The sequence below is a fragment of the Corvus cornix genome, chromosome 1 (genome assembly GCF_000738735.6).
Source record: "Corvus cornix cornix isolate S_Up_H32 chromosome 1, ASM73873v5, whole genome shotgun sequence".
NCBI classification, from domain to species: Eukaryota; Metazoa; Chordata; class Aves; order Passeriformes; family Corvidae; genus Corvus; species Corvus cornix.
Genome location: NC_046332.1, coordinates 92,501,320 through 92,522,839, shown reverse-complemented (window position 1 = coordinate 92,522,839; position 21,520 = coordinate 92,501,320). Strand labels below are relative to the sequence as shown.

Below are 21,520 nucleotides of genomic sequence, written 5' to 3'. Positions count from 1 at the left end.
GTGGATGGTTCATTCGGGGTGGGGGGAAGGGGTGGTTTAATAAAGGAACGTTAAAAAAGGGTACAGAACATACAAGCAATTTATTTCTTCCTATAAGTCTACACTTTCAAAAAACCCCCCAACCTGTAGAAAAGTTTGACATACATGATTTTGTATCAAAGATAAACTTTGATAAAACATAATTATGCTGAAATAGGTTAAAAGTAAAGGTACTATAACAATAATAAACACAGTCATAGTAGAAAAAACTAAACATCTAACTTTTGTTATTACCTGAAGCTGCAGTTACATGTCAAAGAACTAAAGGAAAATAGAAAAAAGAGGAAAAAGTTCACTTTCCAGCCAGTCTACTCTTTCAGATAACTTGTATCAAGTGCCTGAAAATGTAATCAAGAAGGGAATATCCAGACAAGTTCCAATTTCCCTTCCAACTTGTCAGTTCTCCTCACAAAGGAAGTCTTAAATATGAAAAAATGTCACATTGGCCAAGTGCCAATCATCCAGAACCTCCCTGGTTGGCCAGGACTGATAAAATGACAGAGAGTGTCTTGGTGAGCTCTTCCACCAACTCCCTCATCACTCTAGGATAAATCCCATCAAGTCCCTCACACTTGTGAGCATCTAGGTTGGTCAGCAGGCCAGTAACTTCTGCCCCCCAGATTAGAGTGGGTCCATTCTGCTCCCTGTCCACATCTACCATCTCAGGAAGCCACCCGTCCTGGGAATAACCAGTCTCAGTGTTGAAAACTGAGCTCTGTTGTGTTTAACATTAGTAACACCTCAGAGTACAACACTGAATTTTGGCTGCTCAGAAGAATGTACTCCACAAAAAAGAAAAATAGGTATAAAGAGAAGTTCCGGAGGAACAAAGCTCACAAAGATTTTATTTGGGTTGTTCAGCTCAGACTACAGGACTAAAGAGCACAGTGAAACTGCTATAAAATGGAACAGCATGAACAGGTCAGACTAAAAATATGCCAGTGTATTGGGTTGACCCTGAGTTGATGGACAGTCTTTAAGACCAATTACGCTTCTCACAATTTACATATTTAAAATGCACAGAAAGGCGGGACTTCCCCCTTTTGTCGGAGCTCGCCTGTTGGAAGGTGGGGGGGGGGCTCCGAGCCTCCCGGCCCCGCCGGGCCGGGCCAGGGCCACTGCCCCTTCCCCCCTTTCCCATCACTGCGGCACGGACCCTGGGTCGCTGGGGGGGGGGAAACTGTCCCAGAGCCGCAGGCAGCTAAAACCAGCCATGGACTGCTCACAGCTAAACCCATCCAGCACGGCGGCTTCTGGGGACGGGGGGGTCCCTCTCCTCTCCATGCGGAGCCAGTGGAGCCAGCAGGAGCCGGCAGAGCCTCCTGTCTGCAGCCAGCACACTCCGTGCTGAACTGAAGAAGACACCATGCAGCCAGCAGCACAAAGGGAGCGAGGCTTTCCCCACCATAAAGCCTGAACAAGAACACCCTTCAACATGGCGGTTTCAGAGTCAGAGAGAAAGAGAAGTGAGTCCTGTGGGACGGAGCTGAGCATGGCGGCGGGAGAAAAGAGGGCGGTGCCGCGATTCTGGCGCGCAGCTTAAAAACCTTCTTGCATGCCGTGGTAAGAAACTGTAATACCACAAACTGTTTGTCTCTTTAATCCATTTGAAGAAACATGGGGGGATGGAGTATCTTCGTGTGCCTGTGAAGATTGTGAAGAATGCCTATGCCAGGCTATATAGAAGTAGTAAGAGGCTGTTAGAGACTTGTGGCGAAGAAAAGCCTTTGTGTGCAGGCCAAAATAACTTATCCTTAAAAAGATGAATAACCCCATGTGATGGCCCATGTTTTGTAGTGTGAAGGAACTGTGAGATTTTTCATGGGAGAGATGTTCTACACACAGCAGACTGTTTGTTTCCGGGCGGAGCTGCTGTTAGTGGCAGTTTGGGAACCACGTGCAACTGAAGGAAAACCCTTTTTTCCTTAAGCATAAGAGAGAGACTTTTCAAGAACTGGAACACTGACTAACATCCCATGTTCTGTTATCCCCTGTGTGAGCTGGGTAAAAGGAGAGAAGTGCTGGAGGGAGGGGGGGATTTGCTTTAATTTTGTTTTGTTATTTTCTCTTTACTTTTAACTCTTATTATTAATAAAACTCTTTCATTGTACTGCAACTGTTTAAGGTTTGTGCCTGCTTTGCTTTTCTCCTAATTCTTATCTCACAGAAGGAAAATAAGTAAGTAATGAATATTTTGAACCAAAACCACTACAGCCAGAAAGAGGGTATTCTGCTGATATTTTTAAACAAGCAGATATATGAAATAACCTCATTGACAGATCTTTCTATATTGTACCAGGATTATATAATGGTTGAGGCTAGAAGGGACCTCTGGAGATCACCTCCTACAACCCTTCTCATCAAAGCAGGATCAGCTAGGGAAGGTTACCTGGTGCATTGTTCAAGTCATGCTTTTAATATTTTCAAGCATAGAGACTACACAACCTCTCTGGGCAACCCATTTCAGTGTTTCACAGTATGTCCCCGCCCTCAAACATGCAGCCCATCTTAATGCAAGAAGGTTTTTTTCCCTTTTGATTAACTGCGATTCACAAACTCACAAATTTTGCCAGTTACCTCCTTTTCTTTCTCTGACCCAAACCAGTCTGGTTCAGTCTTCTCTATGTCCCTCATCATACTATTACAGAGGTAAGATCCCAAGATTTTTCTTCTCCAGGATGAGCAACTCCAGGTCTCACTCAGCTTCCCCTCGTACATCAGATGCTCCAACCACTTAAATGGTTTTGGGCTTCCTTCTCCAGACTCCTTCCAGCCCGCCTGTATCTTTTCTTTGTACTATAACTGGACCCAGCATTTCAGATACGTCCTCACCAGTACTGAGCAGTGAGAAGTTTTATTTGCCTCACCCTCCTGGTGATGTCCTTCATAAAACAACCCAGGAGGTTCTTAGCCTCCTTCACCACACATCGCACACTCATGTTCAACTTGGTGTCTACCAGGAATCCCAGGACATTTTCTGCAAAGCTGCTTTGCAATCAGTCAGCACCAGTACGTACTGGTGCATGGAACTACTCCTCCCCAGGAACAGGACTTTGAACTTCAGCAGGCTCCTGTGAGCCTGTTTCTGGAGCCCACTGAGCTCCCTCTGAGAAACAAGTTAATGACCTCCTTTAACAACCACTCCTCCCAGCATTGTATCATCTGCAAAGCTGCCAAAGATTCACTCTGTGCCATCAGGTGGGAAGAAGGATACAGCTTCTGGTTACACCATTAGGGATTGGGCTCCAACTGGACTTTGTGCAACTGATCATAATCCTTTTGAGTCTAACAGGTTCAGTTCACCTCACTGTCAAGTTATCTAGTCCACATTTTACCAGGTCTGTCAATAAGGCTGTCACAGGTAGACAGCATCAAAAGTCTTAGTAAGGTTGAAATAAACAACAATTATTGCTTTCCTCTTGTTCACCAAGTCAGTCATCTCATCACAGAGGGCCGTAAGATTGGTCAAGAATGTCTTTTTTTTTGTTTTCTTAAGTCTGGGCTGACTACTCCTACTCCTCCTTCTTGTCCATCACATGTCTGGACATGCTTTCCAGAGCAACAAAGACCTTCCCAAGGGTCTTTACCAGCACAAAGGCAAAGCAAGCACCAAGTACCTCAGCTTTTTCCACATCTGTCACCACATTCCATGCCCCTTGAACAGGGGCCCATGTTTTCTCTAGCTTTCCCTTACTGCTTATGTAGCTGCAGAACTATCTGCTGTTTCCCTTCATGTCCCTTGACAGATTAAGCTCTAGGTCAGTTTAGAATTTCATTGCAGTCACTCTGACCCTGGATGCTCCTTGGCACCTGGCCCTGCTTCCATCTTTTGTAAACCTTTCTATATCTTGAGTTTTGTCAGAAAAAACTTGTTCATCCATGCAGGCCTCCTGCCACTCTTAATTCCTCCTTGCCCATTTCTTTCTTAAGCTTGCAGGAGGTGATCCTTGAATATCAACCAGCTCTCTATTCCAACAGTTGAACCAGATGATCATTGTAGGTCCCTTCAAACAGAACTATCCTATTCTGTTCTCTCCTTAATCCCTCTTTCCTCCAAGGCAGCTTCTCAGGGGATCTTTCCAAGAAGATCCCAGAAGAGCCCCAAGTCTCCTACCCTGAAGTCCAGGGAGGGAATACTGCTTTTTACTGTGCTTCCACTTCCACAATCCTGAACTACATCACCTTATCACTACTGTAGTATTTGTATTATAAAGTCCAGTTCTGTCAGCACTAATTACTTCTATAATATGAATTTAGTAACTCATGCCAAATACATTTTCAGAAAGGACCAAAGCTTTTTTTTTTGAGTTGAAGATATATTTTTTTAGTAGAGTGTATCTTGTGATTTTGTGTTTGTTTCACAACTCTTGGGGGTGGGAAGGAAAATGAAAAGACAAGAAGATAGTGATTAAAAATGAACACATTTGGGCAGCCATTTATGGCTTCATATGGTCATATGCCAGCAGCTGATACTCTGAACTGTTCAGCTCAGGAACTCTGTTTCTCTGCACCTAAAGCAGAATTTCCAGTGGCATGCAAAAGCAGAGAGTGGAGGAGAAAAAAAAAAAAAGAAAAAAGGCAAGTCTTCTCCAAACCTATCAGTAAGGTGAAGTTTACCCTGGAATGAGTGATTGTGGAGTTGGTGTTGGCCCATTTAGGGCATACAGGCTGATGCTGCTGATCCCACTGCTCCCCATGCTGCAGGAACTCTGGGCAGACTGAGCACTGCGGTCTTGGTAATTCAGTGGAAGGGTCTGAGGCCTGGCATAGTAATAAGGGGTTGAGTGAGCATCCCGTGGCAATGCTTGAGCAAAAAGCGTGGCATAACTTGACACCTGAAAAGATAAGGATTTGAAGAGAGGAATAATTTAAAAAAAAGATGTGGGAATTGCTTTAAGTCACATCTTCAGTTAACAGGAGTGTAATATCAAGAACACAAGAAATACCTGAACATCACGTATATGCAAAGAAAACTTTGCTGATGCAATTATGATGGAAAAAAGTGCCTTACAGTGAGCAACAGTACTTTTAGCAATACAACTTCTTTTTGCCTGCAAATTGTCATTAGCAATAGCTGCAAAAAGCACTTTGGTGCTAGCTGAGCTGCAACTGCATTGTGCTTTCCCTAACTCCATTTAAAACTCATTATCACATGAGCAGACATCACACCCTCAAGCAGAAGGCAAACATAAAAAACACCCATCTAATACAGTCACAACTTCAGCTACACGTGTTGGACAGCTCATATTTTTACATTTACGTAGTGTAAGAAAACTACACCAAATATTACAGATACTTAAGTGTTTTCTTCCTTGCAGTCTCACACACAGATACCATGAAAACAACCTGAGGTATTGGTTAAGTCCGGATAATGATTCTTGAAGACATCTAAAATAAGTGACACACATTTACTATCTCTCAGAAGCAACAAAAGTCTCCTCACCTACCTTGTTAGACTGTTTACGTGGATCTTCACTAAGGCTAAGCAGGAGGTAGAGTATTGACCATTTGTTTTTCAAAATGCCCTTCAAAAAAAGATGAAGACAAACATAAATAAGCTTAACTCTTGATAATAACAGAATTCTTTTTAATTATCCAACTTCCTAATATATATGCATATAAATAAACTTTCCAAATAAATGAGACTAACTCAGAACCACATTCTTGAATAAACTGGGAATGTGCAGTGCAGCCTCTGTATCGTTAATTTTATGAATTTTTTCCACTGTGTTCAAATCATGAATTCTCACCTCCTCTGAGATCAGCAAGCAGGCTCAATTTAAAAATCATAGCTACTAAGAATGAGGTTTATACAGAGCTGAACTGTTACCAGCATTCCCACACACTCTCACCACTTAAAACATCTCATTTGCAGCCATTAATTTAACCCAAACATGAAGAAGGAAAACTCTTGGTGAAGTTTTTAGCAAGGAATTGTCTTTTCTCCTTTTTCCCCTCCACTCTCCTTTGCAGAGGCCTCAAAAGTGAGGGTTTAAATTTCTATTACTTTAAATGCCATTTAACAGAGCTACCAAAATTTTCACAGCGTAAGATAGAGACACTGTCAATATGAAACTTGAGAAATACACAATACAGTCTTTAGCAGACACATACAGACTGTTAGAATAAGACTGTCAGCAGTTTTAGATCTCAGCAGAAAGCTTCAGCTAAAGCCCAAGCTACAAACAGAATACTTTAAAGTGAAGGCAAGTACTAAAACTATTTATTTTAAATATCCATGTTCCTAGATATGGTACTCCATAGTTCTGTGACACTAACACTTGTACCTGAATTTACCAGGGGCATAGAACCATATGATGGACATTAAGTTGAGTCAAAGAAACTCATACAAATTCTCTCACAATATTGATCAGGCTATGATCTGCAATACTAAGCAATGCTGAATATAAAGCAAACTTGAGTCATATCAAGATTCAACACAGACTCCATCCTGTATGAAGCAACATAATTCAATGCTATCAGTCTTGCAAAAAGCACTTTCAAGGTCACTTTGAAATTTTTTTTTAAACATTTTCATTTTCTCAATTTTCTGATTTTCCTACCTCCTGCAAATTAGGCATTTAGTGCCTATGTATTACACGGTCTAGGAATTTTGAACATGAAGCATTCCTTTCTTCATGACAGAGCCCACTAATCAAACCTACTTTGTTACAGAAGAGTAAAAGGGGACATTCTATATTATTACGTAGGCACAAGTTGATTATCTTCGGCTTTGATCTCAAAAACAAGCAAAAAGTAGCGGTATTGCATCTGTTGCAGGTAACTAATACAGCAACTAATTAACAAGCGGTAAAGAAGGAGCAGCAACATTACTGGTTCTTCTACTGGCCAGGATAGAATAAATCCAAGTGCTCCAAGAAGTGCAGTTTACTCAACTGGCAGGCTGCCATAAAAATAAGCACTGACCTCCTTTTCTGTTTGGAGTAATAGATGAAACAAAGTTAAAACATATTCACACATGCTTTTTTTTCTCCTAACTGCTTTCAAGAGAATTGTTGGAAGCAGAAAAACTCGTTGATTCAGAAAATGTGTATCCCTTTATGCCCTTCCATATGCTTGCAGGAAAAAAAAATTGATTGCACAGCTTTAGTAATAAACCTAACAGCAAATTGAACAATAATTGTAGTGTGAATTTTAAAGAAGTCATGATACCATTTCACATACACAAGACGCTAGCAGAGGGGGAAAAAAAGGGTTAAAGGAACCTTCAATGTTTGAGGAGGCAGTAAAATACCAGGAGATAGCCTGCATTACATTCAGAAGAATAACCAAACATGTAACACAGGCAAGGCATTTTGTTCCAAAGATTAGTCATCATGCTCTGCAGCACTTTGCTTGCCAAATGGCAGTGCAGTACATAAGCTACAGAAACATGTTACAGAAAGTCTGTATTAAGAATCATCTGCAAATCAGTGCTCTGCTGTACAAACCAGTGCAAATAATACACAAACACACAGGATACCGAAACCAGGAAGACTTACTCAGTAACTTGATCTCCAAACACTAACAAAGTAACGGGTAAGTATGGAAGAGGGCAGCAGGAGAACCAATTTCTGAATAGCGATACTCTCCACAGAGTACCTTTTTTGTAATCTTAATCTTAGCATTATTGTGTTAAACTCAGGTTTTCTACATGCTAACATCTTTTTTCAGAATATTGGCATGCCGTATTCTTTGATTAACACTGGTGTTAGAGCCACCCAAGTCAGCAAACCCTTAACCTTCAACATTAAAGACTTGGAGCACTTAAAAATTCAGATGCATGAGAATACTAGACTAGTAAAATCAATATCCTGCAAGACATTTCTGTAAAATAAATGATGAGAAAATTCATCAGTTTTATATATTAAATGAACACTTGACTTTTACAGAATTCCTTTCTTCATATGAAGTACCCCTTCATATAACTGGAATCAAATACTAAAAATATAGGGTTGAAAGGCATCTCTAAACACTGTCTGGTCCAATCCCCGTTTAAAGCATGGTCATCTACAGCAGGTTGCCCATGACTGTGTCCAGTCAGGTTTTGACTGTCTCCAACGATGGAGACTCCACAACTTTCCTAGGCAAGCTGTTCCAGTACTTGACCATCTTCCCAGAAAAAATATTGTTTATGACCTAAGCACTCTCCAAAACAACTCTAACATCAGAAGGATGCTTATGACTGCTTTCAGTTTCTTTACTCTTTACACACTTATTAAACTACCTGTGAACCGAGTTTTCTGTAGAGTTCTGAAAACAAAGCAGCATCTGCTTCCCTTCTTTGTCGTACAACTATTAAAAAAACAAAGAAACGTAGATTAAAAGTTTGAAAGAAGAGTAACAGTCACATCTTAACAGATACTTGTGGTAAATTATAAAAGGCAGCCAAGAAAGCATAATGATGCTGGACTGTTCCATTGTATTTACTTAAACACTTTGCCTGTTCTTATCTTATCTGCATTCCAGCCCTGAGAACTCTTGCAATGGAAGTGATTCAATGTAAGTACTGGCTTGTCTTAGCTCAATCAAAATATGCATTTTCTAATTAAGTGTCCATTTAAATTCTAGGCTGCCATTCAGTAGGTTTAGGGACCTAAGGGACTGAAGACACAACTGAAATCAGATATGCATTAAAAAAAGTTAAAAAAACTACATGTAATTGCTCCAAAACTAGAGTGCAATTGTTTCTATTTTAGGCAATAAAATGAAGGAAAAAAAGTAGTAATGCCATTTGCTGCAAGTCAGGCAGAACTCCAGGGTCACACAACTTTTATGTATTACAAAAAATAATAGTCTCAAATCAATGCCAGTTACAGAAGTTTCTTCTCAGAGGAGACACCTCTTCCAAGTATGATTTCTTTAAAAAGCTGTATTACATCAGAAAGAGCCATGTTAAAAGAAAACCAAAGTGATAAAAACATCTGAAGAAGCTTCAGTGATAAGAAAAATAGCTATTAAATGTTAGAAATGTTAATTAACATCAAAAGTCACTGGTAAGTACACTTTGACAACTAAGTCACTTCCTGTGTGGTATCTCCAAAATAAATGTAAAGTTAGAAGGATATATATCCAGTCACTTGTTACATGACCACTAGCATAAGCCTAAAAGCTGAAGCTGGGGAGAAGGAGGATGAGGGAGACAGTGCTCTTCAGAAAACTGACAACAGGTCCAAAGAATACATGCTGTGCTGGCTACAAGTAGCCAAAGCATGGCAAAAAGTATATATTGTAGATTCCAGTGTTTTGGAGCTGTAGATAGAGGAATTTTAATGGGCTTATGTGTCTATCAGCAAGTCATGGAAGCTCTGCATTAGCAGAAAAATACACATGAACCTTAAAACAGTTACAGCCACTGACGTCAATTATCCTAATTCAATCTCTCAATATTCAAAGCTCAAATATGAAGCTTTAATTTCATTTGCACAATTCCAGTAATTGTTTCTGGACATGCTACTGTGCAGCAGAACCTGCTGAAAGCAGTATTTGGCTTTTCAAGAATTCATCACATCCCCTCTGGATACACACAGTGCCACACTTGACTCAGAGCAGCACAGAGCACAATGGAATGGAACTGCAACATCCCTTACAAAGTCATGCTCTATGATTTTAGTTTTAAGAAGGTGGTTGCAGAAAACTCAGAGAACTGAAGGCAAGTAGTATCAGGTAAGTCACAAACTATTCCATCAGTTCCCAGGACACTCATTCAGCAAGTTTCACACAGGTGCTCATGAAGTTAATTGTGCCAAGGTGTAATATTCCTGAAGTGCACATCTCAAAAATATCAGTCTTTTAATCTTCTAAAAAAAACTATGAATTCATAAATTCCCAGTACTAAGGTGAAAGGAGTGCAGTTTTAATTTTAATTTGTCTTCATAGTGGCTAAGATACAAAGCAGCAAGGAAAGTCTAAGCTGAATATTCAGAAAAATCTGAGCTGTGAATACAAACACTCAGGAATATTCACTAGGAAATTAATGGAATTTACACCATGAGATATTCAGGAAGTAAGCATTAATAATATCTGTGAGGCAGAGTTATCCCCTTTTCAGAGAAATAATCAGGTTAACTTCGTAAGAACTTTGTATTTCTAAGAAAGGAAAAGGATACACTTACGTTCTTTCTTGATTTTCTCCGCTACAAGAAATTCATCACGCTCAACAGTGGGAGCAAAATTGCTTCCAATAACTCTCACTGCATACTGAAACTGTTGGGCTGCATCAGCTGAAAGAAAAAGAAAACTCAGTTAAGGAGAATGCTAAAGTTCTATTAAAACTAATTTTAAAAAAGTGAGACATGAGATTACAACTGCTATGTCTGAAAGCAGCATAAACATACCTGGCTTAGATTTGATAATGCTGTGCTGTAATTCTTAAACATACTTCTAACCAGAGGGCAGTAAAGTCCAGTTTACCCAGTTTAGCACAGTATTAATGCAATATTTCAAACATACTCACCTGTACACACTCCACAAATAACTGCACCAAAATTTGTGAATAAGCCTTTCCTATTCTGTGCTGAAAGAGACACTTAGGTCTACCCAGTTATTAGAGAGCATTTGCACGCTTAGCTGGCTCTGCCCATCCTCACAGACAGAAATGCTGTGGGACTTGGCACACAGTCACACGGTTCAGTTCACACACCACACCAATAGTCACCTTCACCACCGACCTGGGGATCTTCACTCAGATATCCACAATAGTGGTTTTACCAGTTTGCATCTTGCTTTTAGGTTTGGTTTTGTTTCAAACAGTTTGCATGGTTTCATCCTTTGGTTCAAAGCCAGCTCAGAGATATCAGCATCACATCCCAATGCATAATGTGGACACTAACACAGAGGTCACAAGTCAGTGACCTCTTTCCACTGCATCTTCCTCATGCAATAATTCTATCTTTAATCTTGTTGTTGAAAAGCACTGTTTTAGTGCAAGTATCTTGCTTTCTGGGAAAACTAACAGTCTGGTAACACTAAGATAGGGCCAGGTCACTATCAATGACTCTACAGCATAGTCATATTCCCATGTATTGACCTGAAAACTCAAACAATAAGCCTACAGACACATCAAGTGCCCTTTTAAAGGGTCAGACACATTTTTATTCCTTATATAGAAACAACTGTAGTAACACAAGGAAAAAGGTACAGAAGAAATCCAAGTGTGTTTGTCCTGTATTTGAATCTTTTTACTTCAGGAAAAAAAACCATCTAAGCAATTCTGCACATTGTCTGTTCTGTATATAACATTATGTGTGCAAATGCACCAGGTCCTCATGTGTTTTATTTAGCCAGTTGAGCAGTCAGCCTTCAGGGAAAATTGCCGAGTAATGCAGCAAAGGTTGGGCCAAGGAAAAACCATGGATGCTGGTCAAGACAAATACATACAAAAGGAACAGGAAAATGAAATAAGGTGAAGGATCACTAGAAGGAGAAATATTTTATGCATTTATAATGTCTTTAACTAGTATTTACAATTGAAAAAAAAAAAAATCACCAGGGAGATACTAAGAGTCAATTATTAAATGCATTAAGATCATCAAAAAATTACGGAAAGAAGTTTGAAATTTGAAAATCACAACGTGCTAGATTGTCTTTGAATGCCCTACATTCTTTTTGAATGTGCATTTTATACTGTCTTGTACTATAAATATCACCCATTGGTCCTACTCTACCAGAATACAACTGTAGAACAGCAAGCATTAACCAATTCACACAAAGAAATACCTCACACAATCAGGAAAACAGTCTGCTCAGACAAAATCACTAACATTTAACAGTATTTGACAATACTGGCCTACAGAAGGAGCAAGAGTATTGTTCTATTGTCAGAGAAGAAAATGCCAATATCCAGACTACTGTAAGGTCACAAATCTCTATGACTTAAATGCCTCCTCTACTGTTAGACTAGGCAACCTTTCGATTGCAATATGTCTTGCAAATACAAATATAAAAATTTAACAGTGCAGCTACTTAGGAACCAGGTGTGAAGAGTTAAATATGAGGAAGTATTTCTGTGTAATTCTTAAGTTTAATGCACATCATAACAGAACTCAAGATTTCAAAAAATATTCTGCATGGTCAATTAAAGTCAAATACTGGCACTAAGTTATCCCAAACAACATATGCTCTGTTAATTCCTCAACTGTGTACTTGGCAGCAGATAGGAAAGGGGCAAGTTTTTCCTGTAATGGGGCAGTTTTAATGAAAATCTATTACCTTCTGTAATGACCTTCTATTTCAACAGCACCCATAACAACACTAGTTAAAGCACTGAAACTTAGCATAGTCTTTTCCATACTGCCCTAACAAAGCATCTGAGAAAGATCTCTAGTTGGAAGAGTACAATTCCATCCAACAAGTCCTGCTTTTTAAACTTGTTACACTACTGACAACACGGAAAAAGTGATCTGCTCTTTATACATTGCTGATTTGCACCAGCAATTCAACAGTTCTGTAGCAAGACAGGTTTTCTATTTTATTTAATTCAGATTTTAATGTTTTATTCATATCAAGTCCAGCTTCTCTTTTACAAAAAAAATTCCCTGCTGTTGGTGTTTCTTCAGCAGATTATTTCTCACGAATTCGTAAAATAACTTCAGTACCTAAAGTGATTAAACGTAACTTAATACAGGTATGTGTCAATACAATAAAAATTCACATCACTTATAACTAATAGGCACATTTAATTGCTTCCCTCCTCAAAGAATCATCATTACGACAGCAGACGTACTTTAAATATACAGCCATCTATCTATTTGAACATCCTTCATCAGAAAATGATTACAGCATGGCTCTGTTACATAACAGGAAGCTCAATATATCTGATGCAGCTGTCTGAGAGCTGAAGGGGGGCAAACAACATTGATCATGGCTTGATTTCCAGAGGTCCGATCACAGCAGAGAATGCAGACAGCCAGCCACATCTCCTCAGACTATATCCCTTAAGTAATACACACACAATTAACAATACTGATAAGCAGCCACACAGCTGAATAGAGAACTGGCACTTGTGAATCACAAGAAAAAAAATGAAAACTTAAAGACTGTCTCCTTTGAACAAAGCAACCCACCAATTCTTCAAAGATCTATACTCCACACAGCCATTCAAACTTTCCTACACACAATGCAGTATTAGAATTTGACTACTTCAAAAGGCAGATAACTGCACTTTAAAGCACATGAAAAGAAAACTATAGGAGCAATGCACAGAAAGATTCTGGTTATAAAGACAGCAAGGAGAAATAGGACCAAAGATAATATTTAAAGTAAAAGATCGGGAGACAAAGCGATAATTAGCCAATACAACTGCAAGAGGACAGTACTTCAGAGGACATACTGAAATTCAGAAAGACTTTTGCCATAAAGAAGCTTCTAACATTGCCTATAATTTTAAGGAAGAGAACTGAAATTCAGTTTATATTCTTACACATTTCTTTAAACAAGGTTGGTTATAGATCAATTAAGTTTCCAAAAGGGGGCAGGGGAAGTCCTGAAAAACCTAAGTAGTAGGTTTTCCAAATATTAATGTATCATTGTGAGAAACCTTGTTTCCTGGAAAGAAGACATTTGGTTATTTAAATATGTCTATAAACAATTTCTAAACTACAGGACTATGCTAAAGAAAGTGTAGCTAAACCAAACAGTAATCACTTTCTTGAAAGACTTCAAAGATTAGCAAACTCTCCAGTCAGCTGTCCATCATCCCAGACAACTATTTTCCTTAAACACAATACAAAATTATCGTAAAACAATTACGCTCTAAACTGCATTCAGTGCTGTAGGAGTGCCACTGACCAGGTAAAAATTATTGCTGCAAACTACTCAGATACAGATGCTGCCAAAAACACCTGCTGAAGAAAAAAACCCCAAGCAACTAACTTCTTTCCTGTAAGAAAGTGTTTACAAAATGCCTAATGTGCTATTGTTGCAAAACTAAGCTGGGAAGAAAAGCTGTAAAACTTTCCACCTTCTCACATATACCATGAGTACATATTATGTTTGTCAAGACAGTAATGCTGCTGTACATCCTCTGTTTTACCCATATCAATGTTCTACATTACTATGAAGCATTACCTGGGGGAAAAGCAATTGCATTAACATGGCATACAGTGATAAACTGGAAGACTAGCCTCAAATGCCATTAGCATTACTATTTTGCTCTTGATGAGAATCTATGCGCACTGTGAGCTTGTTCCTGTAGAAAACGCTGGGTTTGAATTGTGCAATTTTAGGACCAGCCTGGTTATGACATGCAAGGTGCTGCACTGGGTTGAGGCAATCCCAGACAACTGCAGACCAGCAGAACCCACTGAGAGCAGCCTGCAGAGAAGGACTTGGGAGTTCTCATGGATGAAGAGCAGGACATGATGCAGCAATGTGTACTCACAGACCAGAAGGCCCAAATACATCTTGGGCTGCATCAAAAGAGGAGTGGCCAGGAGGTCAAGGGAGGTGGTTCTCTCCTTTACTGTGACCTTGTGAGACCCCACCTGCACTGCTGCATCCAGCTCTGGGGTCCCCAGCACCAGAAAAACGTGGACCTGCTAAGAGCAGGTCCACAGGAGGCCACAAAGATGGTCAAAGGGCTGGAGCACCTCTCCTGAGAAGCCAGGCTGAAAGAGCTGGGGTTGTCCAACCTGGAGAAGAGAAGGCTCTGTGCAGAGACCTTATTGTGGCCTTTCAGTACTTAAATGTTATAAAAAACGGTTATAAAAAAAGAGGGAGAGCAACTTTTTACATAGGCAGATAGTAATAGGACAAGGGGGAATGATTTTGAAATAAAAGACATTTAGACAACATGCTGGGAAGAAATTCTTTACGGTGAGGATGGTGAGATACTACAACACATTGCCAAGAGAAGTTGTGGATGTCCTATCCTGGAAGTGTTCAAGGCCAGGCTGGATGGGTTTTGAGCAACCTGGTATAGTGGAAGGGGTCCCATCCCATGGCAACAGGGTTGGAACTAGATGATCTTTAGGGTACCTTCCAAGCGAAGCCTTTCTATGATTCTATGAAGTATACCTGAAAAAAAATTAATTTTACATCAGTCTTCTGATTTAGTCAACTACCTTAAACTTCTCTTCTGCTGATGCAACTTTTTAGTTGAAGCATTTTAAAATTATTGTTAATTGTTTTTCTAGTCTCCAGACTCCTTTCCTACAAGGAAATTAAACCAACATAAGCACAAAATAAAGCCCAAGCCACACACACTCCCATACCTTTCCTTACTTGGAAGTTGTCCACAAACTTTGAAGCACAGCACAGGAAACGTAGGTATTCTTTAATTCTGTTAGTATGGCTGGCTCTTGTTGCACTGTTAGTAAACAGATTTATTCGAGGACTGTCCCACTGGACTACCAGCAACTCTGTGTCACTATCTTTTCAGAACTTTCCCTCACTGTGAATTTTTGCCTCTTTTGTCAACTCACATCTGCTCTGTTATTAGCAGAGGTAAAACTCCCTCCATATCACCTTTTGAATGAACTCTATGCTTTTCCCCCGACATGAATCTTTAACATCTACTCCAATAATTCAGAGTTTAAAAAAGCAAAATCAAACAGCAATAACAAAACTGCCACTGACTCTGGAGATTAAATTGAGGCCATAGTGTGGACTTCAGGTAGCAAACTACTCCCCAAAGACTGAAATATTAACTTTACTTTCTAGAGTATGCATACCTCCAATAGTACTTTGGCACACAAAAACCTTTTTAGGATTCAAACTCAAATAGATTTAGCTTGAATATTTACAGCAATACCATTTGTTTCCATTGGAGGCACTAAGAGTTCTTAAGAGTTTTAAGATTACCAGGAGGTTTGTGAAAGACAGCTAAGAACAAGAAATTCTTAGTCAGAAGGACTAAAATCACTGTCCAAAGAGAGGCATGCAACCCTGTATAAGTGCTGGAGTCCACAAACATAGGGGGGGAAAAAATAAAAATTATAGAAATTACTGCAAGCTCCCTGCATGATCAAGCGCAAGTATAAAAGTGAGGTGGATAGCCTGGAAAAACACAGAAGACTGGTAATACAAAGCCAGCACAGTAATTCTTAGACAGTATAAGAACATGTGGAAGAGAGAGGTCAGCAACAGCTCCAACTGCAGAGGCAGAGACTCCAAACTAACCACAGTGGCTGAATGCAGACATACAGCACCATGGAAAGCTTTAAGCCCCTCCTTGATGACTGGCTAGAGCACAGTAAAACAGAGAGCTTTCAAACCTTAGTTCTAGAAAAAAAAAGAAGTTTAGGCAGATAATTTAAAAACAAACAAACAAACAACTAAACAGAATTCTTCCACATAATTCAGTGGATTTCTCAGAGCTGTTTGCAAGAAAGTAAAAAATCCCAGTAACTGGGCCTATGCAGCTGACTGGTTCTGGAAACAAAGCAAGCCATCTACTCAGGGGATGATCCCAAAAGGGGGAAGAGAGAGAAGATGGCTCCACCACTGAGAGCCCTGAAGTCATGTTCCATCAAACCACAAATTAACTTCAACATAAATCTTTAACAAGCAGAGAAGGTGGAAGCCTTCTAAGGCCATCGTGGACAGAAGCAAAAAAATCCTTGATGAGGGCTTATGGAAGACTTCAGGCAGGGGACTGTACAATGCAGACTTGGAAGGAGAGTAATCCCACCTCAGCCTTAAGTGCACAATTATCATACAGACATTATATAAAAAGAACCCTTCAGCTCCTCCTGAAGCCATAGCTTCCTCACAAACATAACACATAAGTGCTGAGAAGGAACAAAGGGAGAACAAAAATTCTCAAGCAGAAACTCAGGGAATGCACAGGCAGGAACAACCAGTAAATCATCGAACCTCAATTCCTTTACTATTTACCCATTAAATTTCACCCAATTACAGCAGCACTTTGTACTTTGCATTCACAGCAGGTTTAAGATGGATGTTTTCAGCTTCTTGTTTTGAATTGTTAGTAGAAACTTCTCTACTAAATTTAAAGATCTCTTAAGTGTCTAAGGTTTTTGCCCCTCAACTCTGTAAAAGTAACTGAACATCATCAATTACTTTCCAAAGACTACACTGATAATACTTGTAAAGTTTGCTTCAAAAAAGAGAATGCATATATACAAAGAGCCTAACTTCACAGTACACAAGTAGCAGAGGAGCTGCATGCAGACCACTAACCACACACTAATACCTTATGTCAGACTTACCCTGTGCTGAAAGGAACAAGAATTACAAGCCTGAAAAACAGCAAGATGCTAAATAACTTGTCCAGTGGGTTCCTTACCACCTATGGATACATGCATCTTCCTCTACACAGAGGACGCTAGTGCTAACAAAATTCCTTTATTGTCTTTATGTATTCCTTGGACATAGATATTGGGAGGTGGGGGGAAAAAACCAGCACACATTTCATGGCTGAGACTTTCACAGAATTTTTGATTTATCAGTCTGTATGGATCGGAAATCTATAGTTGAGCTGAAACATGTACTACAGTTGACTGCTTCAAGGGAAATCCTGTCTCAGAAGGGTGAGGTTTCAGTGCTAGCATCCCTCATAACACAGGAATAAAGAGCAGGGTAAGAATGGGCTTCCCATCTGCCACATGCATAAAAACATAGATGATAAAGGTGGCAGACAACCTACGTTTTTTTTTAATCTGTCACTTCTTTGAAGTCCTCAGATAACCCTCAAGTGCGCAGACAAGCAGGCTACAGGTTGCATGCAGAAAATTACTGTGATTTTGGCCAAAATTTCCACTTTCATTAGTCAAACACAGAAGGTATTTTAGTTACATTATCAGAATCCCAACACACAGGAACAGGTTCAACATTTATTTAAAAAATAACAAAAACCAGTTCTCTTGCATGTTTTTGCACATACTGCTTATAAATAAAATTATTATTCCAGTCAGAAGATACAGAGATGTATCGAAACTGTGACTTCAAAAATAGCTGGATCCTAAGTTGCTAGAAGTGAGCCACCTCACATCAATACTCATACTTCAGTTGATAAACAAAGGTTTCCATTTCTGTTCTCATGCTCTGTTTAACTTTTGTAAGTATCACAGACCTAGATAACACCAAGAAACAAGCTTAGACTGAGTTTAGGTTGCACTCCAAATCTAAGAAAAAAAGAGTCACGAAGAAAACACGACTAGGCAATATAGAAATGATGTCCTCAAAAAGGCATCCACTATTCCAATAAAGTAAGACAATCTATTTTCCAATTTTTAAATTTAGTTTTGGAAATAGAACTAGCAACTAGCACAATAATTTGAGAGTTCTGGTAGCAAATGTTTGAAGTACTCTTAAACAAGAACACATACCAATTGTATCAGAAAAAAGTTTCCAAAGAATGTTAAAGGCAAGAAACAGCTTTAAAAACAGAGCTATAAGAGCACCTTAGAACTATAGGCTGATGTGAAGTGCCCTTTAAAATACAGTTAAAACACTTGCTAAAAGAAATATAGTTACCGAAGAACACAAGAGGCATTAAACAGTTTAGAAGCTACTGCTGATTTGGTGGAGACAGGGGAAGAGTAGAAACTTGCTGCATCCTGATACAATCTTACAAAAGGAATTCCTGTCACAGAAATAATACAGATTCTGGAAAAAAGTAAATTTATTGCCTTGCAGAAGACTTAAAAATGCAATAGAGAAGGAAAAGATTTTGAGAAACAAAACACAGCAATCAACAGCTGTTGATCATAGAATTATTTAGGTTGAAAAAGACCCTTAAGATCTTCGAGTTATATAGAATGTTTTTTATGAAGGAGTCCCTACTCAACAGTTCAGTGAAGACAAAGATTCCAACTTCCTACCAATTTTACCAAGGTTCTCAGATGAATCACAATCACAGAATGGTTTGGGCTGGACAGGACCTTCAAAGACCATCTAATCCACTTCCCCTGACATGGGCAGGGACATCTTCCACTAGATCTTGTTGCTCAAAGACCCATTCAGTCTGGTCTTGAACACTTCCAGGGATGGGGCCTTCACAACTCCTCTGGGCAACCTGCTCCAGAGGCTCGCAACACTGACTGTAAAAACTTTCTTCCTTGTATCCAATCTAAACATACCCTATAACTGTTTAAAGCCATCACCCCTTGCTCTGTCGCTTTAGGCCTTGGTAAAAAGTGTCTTTCTTATAAGCCCTCTCTAAGCACCGAAAGGCTGTAATGAGATCTCTGAGCAGAGCCTTGTCCAGGCTCAACAACCCCAACTCTCTCACACTTGCTTTGCAGGAGAGGTGCCCCATGCTGTTTTCATGGCCCTGCTCTGGACCTGCTCTCACACACCCACATCTTTTTAGTACTGGGTGCCCCAGAGCTGAACACGGTACTGCAGATGGGGTCTCACAAAAGCAGAGCAGTGAAGGGAGAATCACCTCTCTCTACTTGCTGTCCATGCTTCTTTTTAAGGAGCTCAGGATATGGTTGACTTTTTCGGATGCACACTTGTTGCCTCATGTCAAATTTTTCATCCACTCCCCAAGCCCTTCTCTGCAGGGCTGTCCTCAATCCACACATCCCCCACTCTCTACAGCTGCTGGGGATTGCCCAGACCCAGGTGCAGAACCCTGAGGTTCACATGGGCCTGCTCCTCAAGCCTGTCAAGGTCCCTCTGCATGGCACTCCCTTACCTCCAACACATCAGCTGCACTGCTCAGCTTGGTGTCATCTGCAAGTCTTCCAAAGGCACACTCAAGCCCACTGTCTGTGTTACTAATAAAGATACTAACCATCATCAATCCCAATACAGGCCTCTGAGGAACACCACTTGCTAGTGATCTTCATTTTGACATTGAGACAGTGACTACAACTCCTTGGATGTGGCCATGCTGCCAGTTTCAGCGCCTTATTCGCCAAACAGTTAATCCATTAAACCCATATCTCTCCAACTGAGAGACAAAGATGGGTTATGAGACCACAACATGCTGTCTGCAACAGATGAACACAAAGCTTGAGACACAGAAAACATGTATATCTGTATCTTGTTACTCACTTTCTAGATTTCTAAGATAGCAACAATTCACATGTGGGCCACATTTTAGTAATTTTTTTACAACAGGTGAATGCTCAAAAGTTTTAGTTACTGTCCTGGAAATATCTAAAGGGACTTGTCAGAAGAGAAGGGCACGGAGAGAGAAAAGAATACAAAAAAGACTTGACAGCCATTACTAATAAGGGAGAAAGTAATTTCTCATACAAGAAAACAGATGCAATAAGAGCTTTTGGATGAATTTCTCTAGTGCTTACAAAGAGAGCACTTAAAAAGGAGACTCAGCAGATGCATGCCTTCCTTTCCACCCCTCCGACTGATTACTAAAAACAGTCTTTGCTTGACTGCAAGGGAGAAACTTACGCAAACAGACGAGATTCATTCCCCTGCTGGAGACTCACAGCAGCATCAAGACACCGAGGACCTGTAGCGGACCTGGCGCACGTCAATGGCTCCACTCGAGCAGGCACCGGCGGGAGGCGGTACACGAGCCCCCCTTCGCCCAAACACCCCGGCACCGGTGCCCGGCTCCCCGAAGAGGAAAGAGCCTTCACGAGCCGGCCAAACGCTCCGGGGGAGCCGGAGGAGGAGGGCACGAAGCCGCCTCCAGCCGCCTCCCGCCGCAGGGCTCGGGCTCACGGGGCCGCTGCCATACCCGGCCGGCACCTCAGCACCGCCCGGGCTGCCACCCCCCGGGCCGGGAGACCGCCGACACCTCTCCAGCCCTGCGGGGGCAGCCCCCGCGGGCTCCAAGCGCTGCTGCCGGGGGAATGGCGGGGGGACACCGTTACCTTCGCTCTTGCCCAGGATGCGGCAGCAGAGGCTCTGCAGCAGAACGTTGGGCGATTTTTGGTCCGGAGTCGCCATCGCCGCGCGGGAGGCAGGAGGTGACGCGGGGGCCGGGAGCGGGCGGCAGAGCCGGAGCACAGCAGAATGGCGGAGGGAAGGAGGGAGGCGAGGACGCGCCACCCAGTCGGCAGCACAGGGACCCGGCAGCACCTCCCGCTCCCGCCACCGCCTACGGCGCCATTTTAACGGGACCCGCCGAAAGCCGCAACGGCGGCCGCACACCCACAATGCCCCGCGCGGCGGGAGCGCCCCGCGCGGCGGTTCCGGGGCAGGCACCGCCCCGCGCGCGTGGGCAGGAGCCGGGGCGGGAACGCGCAGTTGGAGCGGGACGTGCCCCGTCCGAGGCACCGTTCCGGGCTTGGAAAACGCCTCTCACCTACCCCTCAAAGCCTCTGAAGCCACGCTCCATCAAAGCACAGATTCACTTCAACACAGATCTTCTAACGAGTGCAGGAGATGGAGGCCTTCTCAGGCCATCACGGGCAGGAGCGAAAAAGTCCTTGATGGAGGGTTTGCGAGGACTTCAGGCGTGGGATTGCAGAATGCACACACGGATGCAGAGTAATCCTGTTGCCAAAATAGGTTCTTTCACCCTGTGTGCAAGAGGCCAATCCACACACAGTCGAGGTATTTGGTTTATTTGCAGTTCTGCACTGAAAGGGGTGCT

The 21,520-nt window shown here is 41.3% G+C and overlaps 1 protein-coding gene across 3 annotated transcripts in view; it reads right to left on the bottom strand.

The window, feature by feature from the left end:
- The window catches only part of TUBGCP3 (tubulin gamma complex associated protein 3), a 56,806-nt gene extending 35,727 nt beyond the window's left edge, over positions 1–21,079 (bottom strand). For 2 of the 3 annotated variants that reach the window (XM_039549865.1, XM_039549859.1), the window contains exons 1-5: positions 20,796–21,079; positions 10,155–10,262; positions 8,267–8,334; positions 5,487–5,564; positions 4,657–4,874 (exon numbers count right to left, since the gene is read on the bottom strand). In XM_039549865.1, coding sequence (XP_039405799.1) covers positions 4,657–4,874; positions 5,487–5,564; positions 8,267–8,334; positions 10,155–10,262; positions 20,796–20,871 — 548 coding nt within the window. In that variant the 5' untranslated portion in view covers positions 20,872–21,079. Of the gene's footprint in view, positions 1–4,656; positions 4,875–5,486; positions 5,565–8,266; positions 8,335–10,154; positions 10,263–20,367; positions 20,536–20,795 lie in introns of those variants that run through there. The other variant, XM_010394331.4, reaches the window with a different exon arrangement.
- Between the last annotated feature and the right edge of the window lie 441 nt (positions 21,080–21,520).